Source organism: Falco rusticolus, chromosome 6 (genome assembly GCF_015220075.1).
Source record: "Falco rusticolus isolate bFalRus1 chromosome 6, bFalRus1.pri, whole genome shotgun sequence".
NCBI lineage: Eukaryota > Metazoa > Chordata > Aves > Falconiformes > Falconidae > Falco > Falco rusticolus.
This window is the reverse complement of record NC_051192.1, coordinates 72,105,633-72,128,242: the sequence shown is the minus strand read 5'-3', so window position 1 is coordinate 72,128,242 and position 22,610 is coordinate 72,105,633. Positions and strand designations below refer to the sequence as shown.

General features: G+C 41.0%; 1 protein-coding gene across 1 annotated transcript; it reads right to left on the bottom strand.

Moving 5' to 3' along the window:
* Positions 1-3,177: 3,177 nt before the first annotated feature.
* Positions 3,178-22,610, bottom strand: LOC119150250 (elongin-A-like). Its single transcript, XM_037392617.1, has 11 exons — positions 22,112-22,610; positions 14,833-14,889; positions 12,886-12,998; positions 11,149-11,848; positions 9,611-9,710; positions 8,623-8,796; positions 7,916-8,013; positions 6,912-7,092; positions 6,325-6,448; positions 3,523-3,638; positions 3,178-3,388 (listed from the first exon to the last, which is right to left on the bottom strand). The coding sequence occupies exons 1-11, from the start codon at positions 22,265-22,267 to the stop codon at positions 3,327-3,329; spliced, it is 1,881 nt and encodes a 626-aa protein (XP_037248514.1). The 5' UTR covers positions 22,268-22,610; the 3' UTR covers positions 3,178-3,326.

Sequence of the window (22,610 nt, the reverse complement as noted above, 5' to 3'; positions counted from 1 at the left end):
CTCATAAGGAGAACACTTCACCCAGAACTGTTTTCTTCTCCTGCCACAGGGACTGTTTAGATGGCAAGAACATACATCTTTAAGTGGGATAGCAATCAGGCAGAGTTTTCTTGAACTCAACCACGAACAGGATGCAAAACATTCCTGAATGCTATGAAACAAACATTGGCGGGAAGTGGAAAGTGGTTTCTATGCATGAAATGGGCAGCTCAAGAAAAAAAAAGAAATATTCTCCATTTGTGGTCTTTTCCACAAGAGCAGGGTTTTCCTTTTCTGACCACACTTTTCTCCTATTACTTACTTAATTTGACAGAAATTGACATGAAGCTTGCTCACCACCTGGAGAGAAAAGCTCCAGAGATTCGGCAGGACTAGGAGCTGCAATGTGTTTCTATAGAAAAGGCTATCAGACATTCATGACTACTAGTCTTTCTATGAAAACAGCCGCTTACCTAAGAATAATCACAGGTCTCCTTCAAGCTGCCTTGAGTCAGGCTGAGCTCTCCACCAGGAGGATACAGGACTTATCAGGAAGAGGGATGTGGCAGCCAGCCTGGGGAGTGCAAACCCAACCAAAAGTCTTCCCACACATCCACCACAAGGAAAGAGATCTGCCTCAGGTCTCCAAAACCATGTATGGTTAAGGTATGTCAGATGGCAAGAACATACAAGACCTAGCAAGAGCTCCTCCTTACTGGAGTAACTGTACTCCAGTAACACGATGGAAGGCAAGAGACTGCAGAAGTATCTACATTAGCATTCTAGTTCAGATTAAAGGGGCACGCTTTTGAAGTAAGCTTTGAATTCACCTCCACATATGCTTTGAACAGTGTCATGAAGCATTGTCAAGCCACAAAAGCAGGACTCTTCACAAACGAACTGGGAGATGCATTCCCAGAGCACCCTAACACACTGCAGCCTCAGGTGGGCGTTTAGGTGCTCACCACAGCACATGTGAAGTGAAAGATAAACCCTCATCTAGTGTGTAGCACCAACTACTTTATTGTAAAAAGATTGCTTGTCTCCAGTATTTTCTAATGTAGAAATTGTCAGGAAAACAATCTGATCCCATGGGTACCCGCTGCATCTCTCTTACCAGAGATACATTTATAGCTTTGGAGTGAGAGAAAGCAAGAAAAGGCAATGAAAGGCACTTACACTGAAGTCAAATTTGCCTTCCGTAGAGTTCTGCCATCAGTGTCAAGGATAAGAGAGTGATCTCCTACTTTAATTAACAATGCAAGTCTACTAGTTAAAACAACTATTTATCCTTCAGTCTCCCAAGGGGATGCTCCTGTCATCTGTAGCAGCTCTGAATAGTTACAGCTACGTTCTCTAACGCCAGAGTCCAGCAGAAGACTTAGTTATGGCTTTGCCTTTTCTTGCCTAAAAGGATACTGTCCATAACTACAGCAAATAAAATTGATTTAGCAAAACAGAATTATTGAACAATTCACACTACACTTGATACAAACCTTCAGCTGAATTAAACTTTTGTCACCAACTGATTAGCAACTATATGACGACCAGAGCTTTTTGATGGATAAAGGGTGGCATGCTGCCCACTCAGCCAGGTTTAAGTGCTGAATAGCTCCTCCTTGAAGTGTTCTTTACAAACATGTCTGACAGCCACTGCACCACCTCTCCTACCAGTCAATGCTTGCTTTGATCCCAGAGACAGGGAAAGCTCCCCACAGTTTCCAGGTCAACACACCTGTTTTTCATCTTTCATTCTTTTTAGTGCAACTATAACTCAGAGGAAAAACACAACAGTAGCACACCTGCTGACTTGAAATCCCTCTATAAACAGAGCATTTTCACAAGCTGTCATGTGTGAGCGACTACATTACCTGACTGTAAAAGCCATTTTTAGTAGCAGTATTTTTGTAATCTACCCGAAAGTTTATAGGATGGTGAAGAGATTCACACATACGGTGTTTTTAGTAAGAGACAGCAACTGGTTTCATTATTAACTTACCCTTACCCTGTGTTTCGGGGGTTCTAAGATGCCAAACCCTACAGAAGTATAAAGGAAGAAACAAGACCTACTTGCAGCTACTGCGTGCAGTTTATAGGGAAGAATCCCTCCAATTTGAAAGCCATGCCTTCAAGGCAAAGTCAGACTTAAAATTCACACAAGTGAACTAGTTTAGATGAAGCAACTACAGTAAGTACCTCATTTCTAAAAGCAAGCCCATTCAAAGACTAACCCCAAACTGCAGCAGTCCCCAGCTCTTGAAAGGACAGCTATTCAAGAGCAATAACTTTTTCACTTTGAACACAAAAGGCTCATATTCAAGGTTGTAAGCTAGGCTTCTTCATGACAGGAAGACAGCAGGTGATCAGAGTATAGCACGAGTTTTCTCATTTCCAGACTCAAATGTATTATTTTGCATGAGTTCTACAAGATGACCATAGCATCAAACTGACTCTTGGTTTCCCTCCCTTCTGCTTGTTCTCAGAATAGTATCTCCCACACAAGGACTTTATGCCTTTAGATGGTATCACACAATGACAGGTCTGGGTTTAATTATTGTACAAAAAATGTCCCAACTAGACTGAGCTCTTGAATAACAAATGATTTTTCATTAACTCACTGTCACGACCTACCTCATTTACCCTGGCAGTATACAAATCCTGCTTTAAAGAAGCAATTTAAAGGAGAGGTAGGAGAAGACAATGTTTAAAGACTCACTGCTTAAGTAAAAGGGCTGAAAAGCACATGGTGTCCAGAGTAAAGATGTTTCAGAGCCCACTTCCAGGAGGTCAGAAGGTGAGCTCCAGGACTGTCTCATACAGAGTCTTCTGTTTTGAAACAAAGAAAAACTAAAATACAACCAAATCATGTTTTTATAATAAAAATATAAAAGTCTCCCTAGGAAAACCTTTAGTGAAACAAATACAGTAAAGTTTCCAAAACACTTTCATGCAAGAGAGGCCAAGACCTCTTTGCAATTGTATCCAAGTATACCGTGTGGCTATTCCTACAAGGTAACTTTAACCGGGGAGAAATACACCTACAGCTTAAGTACATTCATGGAAAGCTTATGCAGATGCATACATAAACTGATAAAAACAGCATCTATAAGAGTCCATACAAACTGATGTGTCATTAGTGTACTGACCTTGTATCAACTTTTTCCTCATTCATGAATAAGAACAGCAGCATGAAAGGACTCAGATGTATCAATTTTTATTGCAAGTAATTCATCCATGCAGTGTTTCATAACCAAGGCAAACTGAAGAAAGTTTACATTAACATTACTTTCATTAGCTGTAGCATGATACACAAATAGTCACGTAAGCTTCGAATATGCAGCCTCATTTTATCGTCGTCCAGCTCTGATCTTCAGTGCTTTCAACGTTTTCCTCATGATTGGTGCAATTTCTTCAATAACAAAATAAGAAGACCAGTTAGGATTACAGCTGTAACTTAAAATGGTATTAGCATAAAACTAAGCATATATGATTAGACAGCAAGTTAAAACAATTATCTTTATAATCTCAGGCAACTCCATTTACTTTTGATAGGCTTCTTTCCATCTTGAGTCATTATGCTTGATTTAGAGCTTCCACTGTTGCTAGCAGGGATCGGATTCGATGAGTTATTTCTGTCTCTGCTTTCTGGAATCTTTCTTCTTTTAAAAGAAGGAAATAAAAAAAGGCTGGCATTTGATATCAAACTACTACTACTCACTGGCTAGTTCTGAAAAATAAAAACTGATTACAAACACTTAAGACAACACATTTACAAATCACAGGACAATTCAAGTTAGAAAGGATCTTAGGTGGTCATCTAGTCCATTTCTAGTCTTGCACAAATTTTCCATTTATTTGATTTGTTGTATCTTATTTGTCTTTAAACGATCAGAAATGGTGACAGATCAGAACATTTAGCAATACCATTGTAATTCATGATGTCCTGTGCTTTAATTTGCTCTTTATTTTCCTCTTTGAAGGCAGCTGAACTGCTAACCAGCTCTGACAGAAAATTACAGTAAATTTAGACAAGCTTTCATGGTTGGGGGTTTTTTTTGGGGGGGGGCGGTGGTGGTGGGTTTTTTGTTTGTTTGGGTTTTCTATTTGATTAGTTGGTTTGGCGTTTGGGTTTTGTTGTGTTTGTTTTAAGTAGAAGTGTCCAGTGAATGGCACAATAACCAACACTAAATATTAGGTTGGAATCCTCAATCAACAGGACAAGGACTAAAGCAGATGCAGATACAGAGCTGATGCCTACTGCTAAAAATATTTAAGCCAACACAACATTGTGTCAGCAACTGGGCAGCTTTGTACACCTCAGAGCCAGTCACTGACATCTGCTGCCAGTTATCGTATACCACTGCACACTGAAAGGCAAACAGCAGCCTGCTAGAGGTCTGCACATCTGCCATAAGACTTTCTAGCTCCTGCAAGACCAGCTGCTTAAGTTAAGATTCCAGCTGTACAAATTCTACAACTTGCAAAACTGACAGGTTTCTCAAAGGACATGGTCAAAGCAATGAAATTAAACTCGTGCCTAAACAAACTCTTGCTTCTGAAGAGGGCAAAGCAACAACCCTCTTACAGCTTCTTTCACACAACAGCAGTTTTTAATTTATCATGCCCGAGAAAGACACATGCAGGGCTTTAAGTACATCATTCAGCTATGGGTCGAGATTACTGGAGCAGAAAGGGTATTTACACTACTGTACTTGAAACACCTAAACTGGAAGACTGGTTTGTCACAACACAGATTCCACCTCCCACAACACAAATGAAAATAAAAGCCTAACCCAAAGTGTCTTAAGCTACTGCCTTGGTGGGGGACTATCTTTTCATTGAAAATAGCAACAGTATGGAAAGAAGCTTCCTAACTTCATCACCTAAAGGTGCAGCTATAAAACACCGTATCTGGTGTGAAAGCTGGTTTTAAGAAGTTCCTACATCCAGGCTGTCAATCCTGCTCCATACCACCACCATCTTGAGCAGTAAAGCAAAAATGCTCAGCTAAGTCAAGCTCCTGAAATGCACAGAAAACGTGCTTTCCTATGGTTTTTAGCTCCCTCCCACCCCCAAGCCCCAGTGCAATAAACCCAGGTCAGTTCAGTTACCTAGTTCATATGCCTACAACTGCAGGCACCGCAGCATCATAACAGAAATACAATTACTCTCCTGATGTGTTCAGCTATACTAACCTGGTCTTGCATCACGTTCGCAACAACTTAAGTTTTATCCTCCCTCTTCCCAGCTATCTGTCACTATCCACTCACATATTTGTCATCCTGCATAACTATTCCCTAACTCAGATTAATGAAAAATGCTCCACCTGCCACTCCCCTAAAGGGAAAATTTTGAGCGCGCTACCTGAAAAGCACTTATGCCACCACAGAAACAACCACAGGCAATGGGGAGACAAGGGAGGGCACCATGCTCGCCAGCAGCCACAGCAAAGTGAGCATCATAGCTTCAGATACCCACGTTCAGGCAGTATGAATACTTTCATAGCTTTCACGGTCCAACTGCTGGTGCATGGACTCGTCAGCCCATGGGGTGCTTCTGAATCAAACTGCTGATTTTTCTTTCAGACAAAAACAGATATTCAAACAGTAAGAAGTACAGCAGCTTGTAACTGAGAAGGGAAGAAGAGGTAGAAGCTGGTACTAAAACTGGTTTGTCTCCCTGTTGCAGCCACCCTCTTGGATACAAGAGAGTTCATTAGGCTGGCAGGAACAGTAGCACAAACATCACATCTCAGCTTTGGTTCTCATGGCTGTTTAACTACACTGAACTTTGATATCACAAAGAAAATTTGGCTTTGTGCTGTACAAAGGAAACATTTGTGGAATTCTAGTTTTCTGTTCCTCCAGTGTTGGCGCTGCTACAGACTGACTGTTCTAGACATTCCTTTAAGCTGCCAAAGCAGAAACCAAACGTCAAGAATATTAAAAGTTGCTGAGATTCCCTCTGGTCAGCTGTATCACTCCAGGAAGCTAACTAGGATTTCATGAAAGAACACGCGAGGCTACTAGGCAGGTTTATAAACACGAAACATCAACACTGGAATCTCCCCAGGATGTCAAGCAGCATTAGTGTAGTCTGGAGAAAAACAGCATCCACTCACTCTGCAGCTGGGAGGGTGAATTCATCACTAGCATTTTGGAGAAATGTGCAATGACAATGCATACACAGCAGAGGAGCACATAAGACTTAAAAAACAAGTCATTTCTAGCCACTAGTTGCTTAACAAAAGAGCAATATTTAGAACTTAGAAGTACTATGCCAGCAAGCTTTTGTACTGACAAAGACGTGGAAACTCAAGTTAAAAGCACAGTATAGAACACTTACTTGTACTTCTCTATTGAATGAGGTTGAGTGACAGGTCCTGCTGTCCCATGGATTGCTTGCTGTCGGCGAATGTTCCTGGGTGGTTTTGCTGCACTGGTCACGTAAGCCATTTTTGCTTGCCTGCCTAATACAGAAGGAAGGAGAAGAGGATACATGACTTTTTTTACCCTTTATATTCAGAGCTTGGTTGATAATACTGTTATGTGGCAATTTCTAGGTTTAAATTGGGAAAAAAAAATTCAGAAAAGCAGAATCTGGTACCAAAGTAGTATCTGAACCATGAAAAATCATGTACAGGCTACATACAGTATTTCTTTGTACTAACTTTGGTATTTGTAATTACATTTGTAGTCTGCATTGTTGCTTAGATTTGTCTACTGTATGCTGCAAGTATGATGCGTTGACATATTGTACTTTTTTAAGCAACTGTAAATTAAAAGGAACAGTGTTCTTTCTTCGTGACTTTTCCTAGAGGTACAGCACTAGTGCTTAGTGCAAACAAATCACTAAACTCTACATATTAACTGTCAAGAATAGCAGAAGAGACTGGGTTTTTGTAAGTGGAAAAGCTAAACCACAGATTTTACCTTTTGGTTTCTCTGACTGAGCTGAAAGAATATTTTTTGTAAGCATCTTCAGTTTTTCCTCTCTTTGATTAAATAGTCTCAAGTACATTTCACGCCAAGACTCATATTCCAGGAGGCTCTCCTTTTTAAAATCTCTCTGGCAGTGTTTCTTCCACAAGTGGTCAGACTCTTCCGTAAATGTCTAATTTGAATACAAGATACCTTAAATCAAAGATTTAGAAGTAACATTTTCAAGAGTACCTGTTAGCTGAGCCTGTAGACAAAGCCCAATCCCCCAGTAGAGAAAGGTAGAGAACAAATCCCACCACACATGGTGTCAGAGGTGCTTCCAACACTGAGCATGGCAATACCACGCAGAGATACCAACTTCAGTCTAGAAGTTATACAGCTTCAAATAGCAGAACTCTATAGCTGAGTTAATAAGCTATGCTTACAGTTCAGGCTTGCATTTCCAGCACAGGCTCAGGCCACATGAGCTCTCAACTTTAGGCATGCAGAGAAATAGCTAACTTGCACTATGAAGTACTGCACACTCAGAACCTCTTTTCCAAATGCATCATGGAGCTGAAGTCCTAAGAGTGTAGAGAAGAAATCTGCCATACATATGAAATCTCATCCCAGATACTTCCCAACTGGTATGCTTTGCAGCCTTAACAGTTTGTCACTTTAAAACAGTTGGTTCTATTATGACTTTCCTGGCTATTTCAGTAGTAAATACTGTGGTGGTTTGTGGGTTTTTCTTTTTGTATTCTTATTTTTAGAAACAGTACTTTTCTAACCATGCTGGCTTTCACTTAGTCATCAGTAATAATTCTCCCAAATGTTTTAAATCCGTACACTTGAGAAAAGAAAGCTTGATAATGACAGCTGAATTCAAAGAAAAAGTATGCAAGACAGAAAACCAGTGTACCCCATGGAGAATCTATCAAAAAGGGTGCAAGGAAGGTAGAAACTGAGGCCTCATTTCCTCTGTGGTTCCCTCAATTTAACAATGCAGGATTTACCGGATTACATTCCTCTATTCGTAACAACTGCTCTGGTGTGCAACGTGTTAGCACAGGCTCAAGAATTTCAAATGGCACACCTCCTACTTCATGTAGCGCTACAAAAAGAGGACAGTACTTTCAGTATCTCGTTTTACTCAGTGGGTAACACCACTCAAACGGTTTAAAAATAAAAATGGAAGTTAATTTCAGTAAACACTAACAGAACACATGTTTTGGAGTTAGGCTATGAAAATCTAAGTCAGCAGTTCCATACTGACTGGCAGTTATATTTTAGGATGGAGAAAGCATCTTTGAACAGCTATTGCCTCAACTTTACTTATGTGCATCACTCCCCTCTCTGCCCACACAAGGGAATAAACGATTTCTTGATCACTCATTCTAATTTATGCAAATAAACATCCTGAAGAAAAAAAAAACACCACACACAGCAGGCTTTTGGGTTTATAATTTATAGGACATTGTATTTTAAATAAAATTGGAACTTTATAAAAAGGTAAGCTTTCAAAGCAAGACTACATTTTAGCCAGCCATAAATCCCTTTTTTTTTTTTTAAGGCGCCTTTCAACCTGCTCTGAGTCACCATTTGTCGGGAGGGGCAATATCTTTTAGTAAGCCAGTTGCTGGCATGGAGAGGAAAAAAAAAAAAAAAAGAAATCTGATACACTTTCAGGCACAGCCTACTAGAAATCACTTGAAGTACTCACAATCGATATTATTTTGAAGCACACGGATGCACTGTTCATACAGTGTAAGCATCTTCGAAAGACAGACTGTTTTAGAGCCAGAGTAAACTTGCATTTTAGAGTTCAGTCTCCGCCCTGTGAATTGAACTGTCTCTCTGACTTGCTGGGGTGCTTCTACAACAGGTGCTAGGGAAGCTGCGAACAAAACATCAGACGAGGCTTAATCTCTCTCCTGAAATTTTACAATGCTTTAAACATTCAGCTTTGAGAAACACAGCTAGTAGGACATATATATTAATTTTTCTTGAAATACAAAGTTACTGCATCACAGTTTGGGGCCCTTACAGATATTACATGTTACAGAAGATCATTCATCTAACACTAAGACAGGATGCACATTCCAAACGAGCTGCACCAACTCAAACCAGCCTTACATGAGCTGTATTCACATCTAGATTACTCTGTTACCAGTCTACAGCACATTATTGATCTTCCCGAGTTATCCTGGAGAAGCCAGAAGCCTCAACAGCAGTGATGCTTCAAGACCAGATTCATACGAAGCCACCGAAACCTCACAAAAGCTGCTAGGGAAAATCACTGGCACTTTGTCATCTACCTATAAAGATGCTAGCAATTTCCTATGCCAAAGCTAGGCCTAGTGCCTCCTGTATTTGTTTCACCTAAGATAATTTTTACTAAGGTTTTACCTGCTACAAGGTATAGACAGAAGTAAAGACAAATAGAGCCTGTAGAAGTACCACCTGATCTATGCTTTCTCTACATCTGTGGTAACCTTCCACGTATTTCTTCATTCTGCAAGCCGTAAGAGGGAAGCCTTTCTAACTCCCTCCACTTTATCTGTAGAAATCATGTTGTAGCTGAAGGTGAGGCATTTCTTTGCACTGACAGATGAGCTAATATAGTTTATCAGCAAAGTGGATAAAGACATCTCCACACAGAAATGAAAACCTGCATTATTCCACATATATCAGCCTTGCATACTACTTACCTTCAAAGTCTGCAGCATATGAGGCAGATGAGACCGAGATGCCCGTCAGAAATTTAGGCAATGGAGTATTAAGGAGATCTTGGAGGGATGCAACCTTGGCCTGTGCACAGTCAAGGAAACATTGCTTCAACATTACAAATTTGGGTTTACTGAGGCTTAAGATAAGCTACAAAAATAACCACCCTTAAGCAAACCCTAAAGTAAACCAGGATAACTGGAATTACTGGTTTTCTGCACCGAAATTTATTCACTGGATTACTTTCCAGCATACCCTTTCATACCTTACCAAGACTACATCACAAAAGGAACTCAGTGGGGTATCTGCGATCGGTGCACAAGAACAGGTGAAAGAATAAAGTAGATGTGTTCAACTAACAGGCTTTCACATCAATCACTATTGAGGTTAGAAGTATGCAGTGAATGAGACAAAACTGCAAGATGACAAAACCAATTACATGTTTAAAAGCAAACTAAATGCCATCCTGAAAGACAAGAAACAGCTTGTCCCATCAAGTCTCCTATATTGTGCTAGGTAACACATGTAGCTTAAACTTTCACAGCTAACCCCTTAAAAAGAGATTTAAAGATCCAGCAGTCTGGTAAATACAGGTCCCTGCAAATGCTCAGCATTATGTCCAACATCTAAATTGGGTCTTAGGTGTTCTCCAGTTATAAGCCAGGCACTTACAGCCCAAAACTTGTGTCTCCCTGAACTTCATTTCAGTATCTTTCTAACTTTTCATGACTGCTTGAACATCTGAGATTTTTTCTCAGTTTATGCTAGAGTATTATATACAAGCCTCTACATTAATGTTACTCCATTTGAGACAGAAGATGCCACATTCAGATTGTAGATCTTCCACAACAAGTAAAGCCTGGAGCTTTCACATCACAGTAAAGATAAAAGACTGGAGAGACCTGTAATTCCCAGTGCACAAAAGCTTTTGTGTAAACGGTCTAATTAACATGTTTAGATCTACCTTGGCTCAGAGGAGCTCCTTAAGTTTGTTCCACTTCAAGGAACTAGGGTAGTCCACATACAAACATGTATAAGCTATTTTTATATGCAATACCGTGGTTTATTTCAATGCATTAAAAGAAGAAAGTTTAGTTCCACTTCAGACCTTAATGTTCACTATTAAAGAACCACAGCATCTGACAAAGTGACTATGCTATACATAGAACAGCTGCTACAGTCACAAACCAGGCCGCTCAAGAACCGAAGGGAACATCCTTCCAAAGGTACCTTTACTTTGGAGGTAAAAAGCAGATTAGATGATATGGATCAAAGAGTATTTCCATATTGGAAATTATCCTAATAAACCAAGACAAGTCAATTGTAAACTGCCAGTTTGCAATAAACAATCATTTTTTTTGTCCCAGTTACTGCAATTATTAGCAATTGTAATGCAGCTGGTGTGTCAGAGCCGTGCAGTCTGTTGCTTAAAATAACCAGAGATTAACTTCACTGGAAAATAAGAGTCCGAAGCACTTATCTGCAGTTTATTTGCTATTATCTCAACCATGCCATGGTTTACCTTTTTATTGGGAGTTTCTGATCGATCACCCTCATGGCTTTTTACATCTTCCTCTCCTCCTTTTGCATGAGAAAATTTTGAAGTCTTTTGTGGTAGTAAGTTGTTGTTCTGTTCACTGCATTTCTTTGGCCGTTCACCTGTAGAACTGGCCTTCCTCTTTCTTTTTTTGGGAACCTGATCATAGTTAAGATAAGATTCAAAAGACATAGCTGGGGGCTCAAATTCCTCATCACTAGGTAATTTGGCTTTGCTTTTTATGACAAGTTTTTGTTTTGGTTTCTTCACATGCTTAGGACTTCTCTGCTTGGAAGTATCCTTACTAGGCTTTTCCTTCAGGGATGATAAGTCTTTATTAGCTACAGAGGAACACTGCTCTTCTGAAACTTTCTTGCTGTCCACAGAGGTTCTCTCTTTGAATTCACTTTCTTTAGCTTGAGGATTGGTACCCTGGGAAGCACGCTGAGAACCACTGCCGCTACATTCTTTATTGTCACATTCTTTTTGAGACTCAGAATCTCTACTTTGGTGGGCCTTTTCGCAAGTATGCCACTTATTCAACTTTTTAGAAGCAGGAGTGCTACCAGAACTTCTGGAGGCCAGTACAGATGCTTTGGACTTCTCCGAAGGCTTCATCTTGGAAACGGAAGATTTTGTCTCATCTTTTTCTTTTTCAAAATTTTGCTTTCTTCCTCTGTGACTACTGCAACATAAAAATAAATCACATCCATACTTTTTTAGTTTTACCCGTATTAGTAAAACTAAAAGCACTAAAATCACACCACATGTCATAATTTCACAAGACCCAGAGTTGTGCTCTTATTCTTCCATTACCGCTAGAGAACCCTAGACAAACAGCTACTGGGTCCAGCACCACTAAATACTGCTACAAGAATTGACAGCAAGACAAGTGGGGAGCAGGGACATAACCATCAGTAGGAAAACATACCCGACAGTACTATTTGCTTATAACATGTTGGACACCACTTTTTACCCAAGTTTCCCTGCGTGCTTTATAATACAGACATGGTACTTGAGATAACTAGGAGACAGAATTTTGACGTGCTCTGTAGGTGATACAGATTACAACAGGTCAACCTTTATGCTTTGCTTATCATGGATTCTGGTATTGCACTTTTCTATTGTTTGAACAACTTCAGATTTAAAAACATACAATTTAATCAATCTAAACCTTTGGCTTCCTCATTTTAACTGCCTCAAATTGCCAGAGGTCTGCATAACGCCTAAAGCACAGTCCGCCCAGCCACAGCAGTGGTGACTGCTTTGCATCTCTTCAGTGTGACTTCCCCAACATGGGAAGCCCCTCTCAGTCTACAAGAACATTACAGGAAAGTCCTCAATACAACCAAATCACTGGAGAGCTGCCTCATTTCACTACGACCACTGGGAAGAAAGAGCAAGCTTCCCACTTCCCTGAAGTGGGGAGCAGTGCCCAGTCATCAGCTTAGTCCTGCTTGCACCAGCTGGGAACCAAGAACTGTGCCAGTCAGAAAAAATATAGCTAAAGTCTGAGTGCTGGCTGGCTAACCAACCAATACTGGTTGCTCTGATTTGTTTTGGTATTTTATAAAAGACAGACTCATTTCTTCCACACAATTTATGCATTTGCCCTAATGCACATTTGTCATTCTAAACACTTTCCTAAGCTTTCCAGTTTGTGTTTTATGAAGTTACACTGCCGTATAATTAACTTTTTTCTAGAAGTTAGTTCATACTTACCTCTTACTTTCTGGATGAGTAAGTTTTTTCCATTGTTTTACCAGGGTTTTAGCTGCATTCCCAGCAGTGGCATGTTTCCTAAAACCATTAACTGTTTTGCCTATGCCAGTTTCCTGTTGAAGACAGTGCAAGAGAGATGTACAGAATAAATCATGACTAACATCCCAAATACAACCTTCTCTAAAACTGCTACAAACAGTATTAGTGTAGTAGTCAGAGCAGTCCTACAGCAGCTGAAGAAATAAATGCACGCTTTATACTGTGGACAGAACTGAAGGAAAGGTAGGTATTTATAACCAAATATGGGGAACAAAATGAAGTCTTAATTCACAAAACTAAGAGAAGTCATTTTCCTCCATTAAATGTATGTGTTTCAGGAATTTCACTTGGCTCAGACGCTTACGCCCACAAAATGCATATTGCTCCAGTGAATTAGAGTAATCAATTCAAATTCCTTTTAGGCTTATGCAGGTACATTTTAGCATGTTAGGGACCACATACAATATACATATTTTAATCAAAAATGCATCTCAACCAGGAGCAGTAGAGGGTCTGAGGAGCAGAGTTCATGACTAAACTCAGTTTCAGCACAGGAAGCAAAAAAACCCTCTTGACATTTAAAATCCGTCGTTTTCTGTTTTCCCCCAGTACAAATATTTTCACGTTACCATTGTGCCTTCAAGTCTTGCTCTAGTGAGTTTTACGTTACTTAAGCACTTAATCTCGCAGACATTGAGTGTACAGAGAATCACAGGTGACTTTTTTAATCCTGTCTTATTGGTATCTCCGATTCACAAACTCTCAGTTTTAAGATGCACACAAAACCTGGAATTCACCAGGTTAGCAGCAGCCTCTTAATGTTCCTGCTAACTAGTGAAATGATATTTCTGTGAAGTCTGAGCTAGAGCTATACGCATGGTATTCCCACATAATCAGCTCACAGCTTAGAAAGGTCTTCCTTAAATTCATTTTAAGGATATATAGCTTCTATATAATTTGAGCAGTAATGGTTTGGTAGGTTAGTGTATTGCAAAGAGATGCAAGAAAAAACATAAGTTCCTTATGTTCTTCAAATGTGTTAAAAAAATATGTGGAGTCCTCAGTTGTAAGACATCTCTCTCCTCTATTTGACTTGAAGTTTTCCATCAAAGTCTGTCACATAAGACACACAAGTTTGCTGGAAACAGGAATTGCCTGCAGAAGCGCTTTGTCATTTTAAACAACTAACTGCAATGTAAGATTATTTTGTTTTCCAATAAGAATACATAAATATTACTGTATTCCAGTAGAAGTCTACCCATGTTTAGGCAGGTAAATGCTTTTGCCTGAATAGGCCAGCCAATTACTTTAATTACCATATTTTTCTCTTCTTCTTCAAAGAACTCTCTCACAAAACCCACATTTTTCTTCTTCCCAAAATACAGACACGTTGCTCATATTAACTAGACGCTTCAGAGACCATGGTAAGAATTTCTAATGTAAGATTTGATAGGATGCAGGTTTGGTAAGGGTCCAAGTCACAAGCATCCTTACTTGGGATAACTACTCTTTAAATGAAAGTAACTTCAAGCTGCTAGTAAAAGCTAGATTTAGACAACTGACCTAAAGAATGGTTCACTCATATTTGCTTTGACTTAAGCATTGACTGGAAAATAGTTCTACAGTGAGAACAAACCAACCCTGACTAGCAAAGTACTCTCTATATGCTCAGATTCCTGCTCAGTACTATCATTGTTGGCATAATACTGTGTTTGTCAAGTTCTATGCCCAGCTTCCAGCTGGCTTTTGGAAAAGGTTCCATGGTTCCTTGTACGTAACTCTAAATGAATCATGATTAAGACTCAAAATAACAAAATGCAACATGTTCACTGCTTCTGTGATTGGAGACCCCTGACATTTACACAGTAATTCACTACGGAAGAGTTGAATGTATTTTTGGTCACTTACCACTAGAATATCCAGTGACATATCCAAATCCTGTAGTACCTTAAGTGTTTTTATAATCTGAAAGGAAACATTAGATTATATTTTTAAAACAAGTCTTCCTAAATTCTATTCTGCTTTTCTCATCCTCATTCACATTTAATCTAAAAATACTCAATAGTTTTAAGAGGAATATCCAGTAACTCCAGGAAAATATAAGTACTCCTTTACTGCCCATCCAGGCTGTGCTTAAAGTCTGTGCTGTGAACCAGTGCAGTTCTGCCAGCCTCCCAATTTCAGTAACACCAGAAAATCCAGTAGGTATGGATTTACCACTACACAGATAACATTAAAGATCAAGAATACAGTAGTAAAGGTTTTATATATATATATATATATATATATATATGCCCATACTCCTTGTGTAGCAGTGACCCTCATTTGTCACTGAGCCAATGGAAAAGCCACATCACGCAGAACCACCACACAAATCAGCAAGTCCTCCAGCAGGCCTCCCAGACAGCAGCACCACTCCATCAGCCCAGGCCAAGAAACATCAATAAAGCTGGTGGGAGCCCAGTTCAGAAAAAAAATAAGGTTTTGAAAACTTAACTGCAATTTGTACATTAACAAAACAAGCTCAAGCTAGAACAGCTGTTTTGTTTCACACTGACAAAGCATACACCTGTTACAAAACTCAACATTTCCATCAGAGCCAGAAAAAAATTTTCAATACAAAATGCTCATCTCCCTATGATAAGTGTTTTGATAACACAACTCTCATTTGTAATGAGTATAAATTTCTTTGGCAATGGCTATACAGCACCCCAGAGGCTTGCAGGTGACCACATGCAAGCAACGTGCCATATCTTTCACAAACTTCCACAAAGCTATTTTATGTAAATAAAGAATTAATGTGCAACTGAAGTAAGAACACTTCATAGGGCTTTCACAAAGCTGGAATGCAAGTCAAGCTTTTCAGATCATTGGCACTTCTAAATGCAATGGCAGGAACCTGCAGGAATGCAAAACAGACTACCCAGAAACTTTCTAACTGTAACAACAGCTATGCTAATTCAGATAACTGATGGACTAGCATTTATGATATTAGATAATGCTACTGAAATGGTGTTGCAAGAAGTGAAAGAGATACTAAAATAAGCGAGCAGCAAGCTTGAAACAATTTACAAATTGCACTGGGGGGGATATTTTTCTCCACTGTTGTTCCAGTTTCATTGTTCCTATAATGCATTACTAGTGGAATCTCACACTTGACGCTGTGTACAGCGGGCTCTATCTACATGCCTGGCATGCAGTTCTTCCTGTAAATCATCCACCTTGCAACAGTGTTTCTGAGACCTAGACAAGTACAGGAGAAATGTTTCACAGCCTGGGAAAACATGAGAAAAATCTGTAAAAGCAAGGCATACACCTAAGACCAGAGGTAACAAATCACCTCACTCCCCAAAAGTTTAGGTAACTACAAGATGGCAGGATACCTACAAAAAATTCCAAACCAAAATTTTGGAACCAGTATGAAAACCATAAGTTCCACTTACCCCCTATTTAAGAGCAAGATACTCCCTGAGCCAAAAAGTTGCATTAAGAATATATGCAGTGAAATGAAAAACAATTTTGTATCTCAAAAGAACTACTCTTCCTTCTGAGAAGAATACAAGCTTAACATTTAACTTTTTCCAGATGCTTCACAGCTGTAGGCTGTATATATTTTGTGAACTGAAGACTTTCTAAATAATCCCAACAAGGAAAAAAATACATTGCAAAGATGCTTAACTAGAAGAAAAAAAAATGCTTACAATGTTAATCACAAGCATTATAAACTATGTTATCACTATCAGGTTAGTTAATTTTATTTTTCTTTATTTAAAAAATTATATATCCCTATTAACTTATTTTGCAATGAAAAAGTAACTTCTTGCTGAAAGATTATAGTAAGCTATATAGGATGACTAGATACTGTGCAAACCACTGGGAATAAATCCCATAGGCCAAAGACAAACCCATATGTTTGAGAATATTAAAAGATGTTTTCATCAAGCTACAAAGAGAATGGGGGGGGTTGAGTGTTTCCTCTTGATTGGGTTTTGGCCTAAGTTAATTCATAAAGCCAAGTTCATTTCGGAAGAACAGATTCAGGAAGCAAGCAATTACTGTTCAGACAACTTCAAACCAACAGGCTAAATTACAAAAGTACCCAGATGGCAAGAATGTCCAAAAGCAGTCAACACATTTCAATGAAAAGCACAGCTTTCAAAGTTTTCTAAATCAAAGACCACATATTTGAAGAAAGCAAATGGACAGTGTATCACATTTAGCAAATTAAGACAAAGAATAAGGTTTCATTAAAAAGAAAATAAAAATCATTGATCAACCACTCTGACAAGCCTTTTAGGAGAAGTGATCCTGATCTCTTGATACCAAGGAACAGCTCAGGCTGCAGTAAGACCAGCAGCTTTGTATGTACAGAACTAGGAAAGGAGAGTGAGCTTCATTTGCTTGGCCAACGTTAATGGCAGCATCCAGCCTGCCGGTAGGAATCACCCATCTCAGACCTTAGCATTTAGAACCAAACTTACAGACACAATCAAGGAACAAGTAAATTTAAGTTGTGGCAGTCAGTAACAGCAGAGAGACTTTGCATTTATCCTGTTTGCTAAAGAGTTCTGATTTCTCTGTCAAAGATGAGGAGGGGCCATTTGCTTTTTAAATCACAAATACCAAGCTCCAGTATCTATCAGACTTCGGCGAAGGCCACAGAAAGGTATACTATGAAGCACAAGTCACAGGAAAGCCTGTCACTGAAACAAAAGCTTGTTAGAAACACAAATGTCGATGTCGTGACATTTATATGGTGCACCACTATTATTGCATAAAAGAAGGCAAAAAGAATAATTTGTTTGAAGTCTGTTCTAAGCAGGCCTCCAAAAACAGAATGAAGGTTGACTACTGAGGTGCCTTGCTCTACCCATATCTTTCACCATAGCATCTGTAGTTCATCTGGGCTCTTATCTCACTGGACTGTGCCCAGTAATTTTTTCTCAAGTTCTTCCATATACACACAATACATATGTAACCCTCCACGGGTTTTCAAACAATTTTACCTTGCATACCACTATCAGGTATACCCTCATGGAACAACTCTATTGACTTTAAAAGCGATGGTAAACTTCACAGAAAAATTATGAAGAACATAAAAAAAGTTACCTCTATACACAATTCCCGAACCATTCTACAAAATTCCTAAATGCTGATTACCAAAAAACAATCCAAAGCCTTTAGGACTGTTGTTTTTCCAATAAATGACATTCCAAGCAAGCCCAAGACACAGGCCTTCATGCAACATAAGCAGAGCTTTATGGACAGACTGAGAGCTGGCATACACATAACTGAGACAAAAGCAAAGGTGACAATAGGAGTAAGAGCAAGCCAAGATGAAGGGGAGGATGGAAAGTAGGCAGGCATTTGGAAAACAGAGGGCAAGGGTAATGAGCAATGGGTAAGAAGCATGTAAGCAAACAGATTTTCCAGAGTCAAAACCGACCATAAACTGATGATCACAACAGATGTCAGGTACACAGAGTTTGGTCTCTTCTCACTGCATAAATGTTGCTCCATCATCCCTTACACAAGTGTTGTACAGTCTCCTCATTTTTCCTAGCTGAGCCTGGACCCTCAGGAAGGACAGGACTTGTTAACAGGTCCCTAGGCCATCTGTGTCAAGGGACTGACTCAACAGTTCACCACAGTAACTCCTTCCTGCTTTGTCTCCCTCCCTCCTTGCTCACCAGCTGCACCTCTCTCTCAAAGGGATACCTATAATATTTAGTTCATTCTCTTCTATGACACAGCCCATGCAATTTCACAAAGTCCATAACATTCAGCTGAGGAGACACTTCATCTGAAAGAGCACCCAGACTTTTAAGACAACACATTAGAAAAACCCAGTGCATTCCCAAGCAAGTCATTCCTGTGACCTCAGTAAAAAAAAAGCAAACAACTGTTTGATTAAAAAAAAATATTGTTTTGTTTTAAGCTATTGAATCTAACAATCTCTTCTTGCTAACTTTTTTAGTTAGCAAATCTAAATCTAAAAATCTTTTTGTAATCTTTTTTGACAAACATCCTTTATAACACAGAAGTGTAAACACTAATTCCACGCTTCACCTTGGTTCTTTAGTTTCAGTAAGTTATGCTAGTCAGAGCTATAGGCATTCTCTGGCTGTCTTATTATCTTTCCAGCTTGGCAGTATTGCTTTTAAAAACAGTCCCCAGAACAGGACATAATACTGCTGTAATTGTCCCTCTAATACTATATAGCAGTAATAACATAACCCTGCTAAGCTACCCAAAGATAGCGTTTATTCCATAAGCCACTGCATTGTACTACAATTTCATGCTCAACTGGTAATACAGCAGAGCTCCAGATCATTTTCTGAGTCTATGCTTTCCAAAATACAGTCTCCCATCCTGAGTGACCTATATTCATAGCTCCTAGCTGTGACTTTCCACTGAGCCATGTTAAAATGCATGTTGTTCAAATGAATGTAGACTAGCACATGATCAAAGTTGGTTTCTAGAAGAGTCCCCCTTCATTTGACACAAATTACTTTAGTATTTTTAACATTTCACCAAAATGCTTACTGTCTTCTAAATTAAGAAAGATTTGAGTACCATCATGTCAAGGACAGGTGCATACTTGCCCCTCACCCTCAAAAAAAACCCCACCACAAATCCACAACCAAAACCACAAGTCAACATTGTTTTCTGTTGAGTTCTGGCACTTATTTTTGGCAAGTGCAATGGAAATCCATTTATTGTATTGCATCAGGTCCATAACACAGCTAGTGTAATCAGCATCATACAGAGGCAAGTCAAATGCCTTAAGTCTTGCGTATGTTTATGACAGCATCAGCTGAATATTATTTGAGATAAATTCGGCAGTACATATCTACACAGTCTCATTGAGTGGCAAGGATCATGGCACCCTCCTTTAATTCTGCATCAGTTACATATTATATGCAACACCATGCAGCTGCTCAACACATTCCTTCATGATCAATGTCAATGAAGGCTATTTCATTTACCTGTATGAACAACAGGACAGTACTTTTCTTCCTGTCCTGCTGAACTCCCCTAGTACCTTGAGCATCATCCAATACCTAAATCATTAGTTCTGTCCATTCTTTGGTCAATTCCCTGAAAAATCAATAGGGTGGCTATCAAGCCTTGCACATTAATAAGCTTTTGACATGAACAATCAATGTTCTGCATCTTCCCTGGTTACTATCACAAAGTTATTTAGCAATTATTAAAAAGTGCCAAGACAAATACTGTTCTCAAGTATGGGACAGAAATATTTGACAACACCTATGCTTACCTATATACCCACCTGTGATATTGATTTTTATGTATGTGGCAAGAATAATAACTTCCCTTTTTGCCTTTAAACATGATAACCTCGTATTTTCTGTTACTGGAGTTACCTTTAATTAGCAGTGCACTTCACGACTACCAATTTACGGCTATCAGTTTCTCATTCCCCCTACCACTCCTGAAGCCCCTGTTATCCACAAACACTTCTACTTCACTAGACACAGTTATACCAGGGACAGCAGAAGTGCTGCAGCACCACCATTAGTCCCATTTTGTGCAGCACCTGCTTGCAGTCACGCCACATAAAAACCGTGCCATCTCCTCCCTTAATGAAATCAAATCTGCCAGGACTATTTACATGTTTTTGCTAGAGTTGAATGTATTTTGGAATCACTTAAGAATTAACTACCTCTAGAATTGTTTCTTTCTTTTCCCTTTCAATGTCTTGTTCAGAATAGCGTATCAACACCAACCCCAAGTATTAAAATATTTGAAGATTATATTATCTGATGACTTCTGTAGCACAAGAAGAAACCCTAGGCTCATTGAACTGCAGATTAAAACATCTGCAACACCGGCACAGATATTTGCCTTTTGGACAGATACAGCTTACCACACTGGCACTCAGGAAGATAAACCCATTATTGGCTAAGAAAATCAGTATTTCCTATATATGCATATATACAGACACACTTCGAAAACACACAGTAGATACGAATGATAACTAAGCTTTTCATGTTCGTTAACCACCAAATACAATGCAGATTAAATTTTATTGTCCCCCATACTTCCACAAACTTGCGTCAAGATTTAAATCATGGCAAATGCATTCTGTACTTTCAAGCTGAATGCCACCCTCAAAAGAAAACCCCATCCTTTTGAATATGCCTTCTTCAGTCAAATGTGATTTATTACTTCATAAAACACTGAAGCCAACTTGGCACATACTGCTTTGCTTCCCTGTCCTTCAGAGTCCAGGCTGCTGTTCAGAGAACAGAGCTGTGCCTTCTTCCTACCCGCTCCACTCTGGGGCCCGTGCTTATATCCCCACCTGCCTCTCAGTACCTAGGGAACATCAAGCACAGCTTCTGTAGGCTGCTATGATCCATCTCCCCACTGATAGCTGCTTGCTTCAAGTATTCCTTATCTAGTCCTTGCAGCTACTGAGCAGCCCCAATATCCTGCAGAGGTTAATTTCTTTCACAGATAAGGGCAGCTTTGCTCTTTTTGCACCAGGAGTAGCAACACAACTCCCACTCTTCTTGCTGCATGCTGTTGAAACAGAGGAGAAACACCTATTTCACCAAGAAAAGCTCTTATGAACACAGAAATTAGCACCCCGGCTGCTGTGTTTTGAGCTTCTGGCCAGGCCGACAAGATCTCCCATAGCCAGCAATACCTGTCAGAGGTAGGGTCATGACACCCAGCTTTGGTTGCCCTTCTCCTCACCCGGCTGCACACAGGGCCTCCTGGCCACCCACCCAAAGCTGTAACCCCCTCCCTACCTACCCAGGACATAACCACCTGTGACCCAACTGCCACGCTGCCCTCCTGGTCGTGGCATGGGAGGGAGGAACGGAGGCCCAGGGCCAGAACCTCACACACACGCTCCCCTCGGCAGCCCAGCCGGCCCTGCTCCGTCCCCGGCCCTGCTCGGCGGGGCCGGCAGCCAGCGCCGAGGCGGGGCAGCAGGGCCGGGACAGCGCGACCCGCAGCCCGTCAGCGCGGCGAGGACCAGCGGCCTCGGCCGGCCCCACCGCAGAGCTCCGCCCCACCCAGAGCCACTCACACCGCCGATGCGCTACATGTACGCGTGTAAACATATACAGTATACGTAAAGAGACCGGGGCAGCCTCCTGGCGCCCGCCGGGGAACCTCTGCCTCCCCTGCACGGCCGCAGCGCCGGTACCTCCGCGGGCTCCTGCCCGCTGCCCAGCCGCTCCTTCAGCTCCAGCACCCTCCGCGCATCGCTCCGCCCCTCCGCCATGGCGCCCGGCCCGGCCGCCTGCCCTGCCAGGCCGCTCCGCACCGCTCGCCCCTCTTGTAGCACCGCCCGCCGCGCCATAGGCGGCGCCGCGGTCCAGCGTGGGCCGGCACGGCACGGCCCGGCCCGGCCCTGCGCCGCCTGAGGGGCGCGGGCGGGCGGCGGCGCCGCCTCTCGCCATCCCCAGCGGGAGCCGCGATTTCCCCAGTGTCCCCCCCGCGCCTTCTGCCCATCGCCGCGCCCCCCGGGCCGCCCCACGCCTACATCTGAGCTCTCCCCGGCGGGCTCACGGCCAGGGTCGGGGGCCGGGGCTGGGGCCCTGCTGACAGGGTGCAGGCAGCCGCTCCCGCGCCCGGCCCGGAGCCCTGGTCCGCTGTCTCACGAAGGCGGGCGCAGCCAACAGAGCCCGACCCAAGCGGCTCCG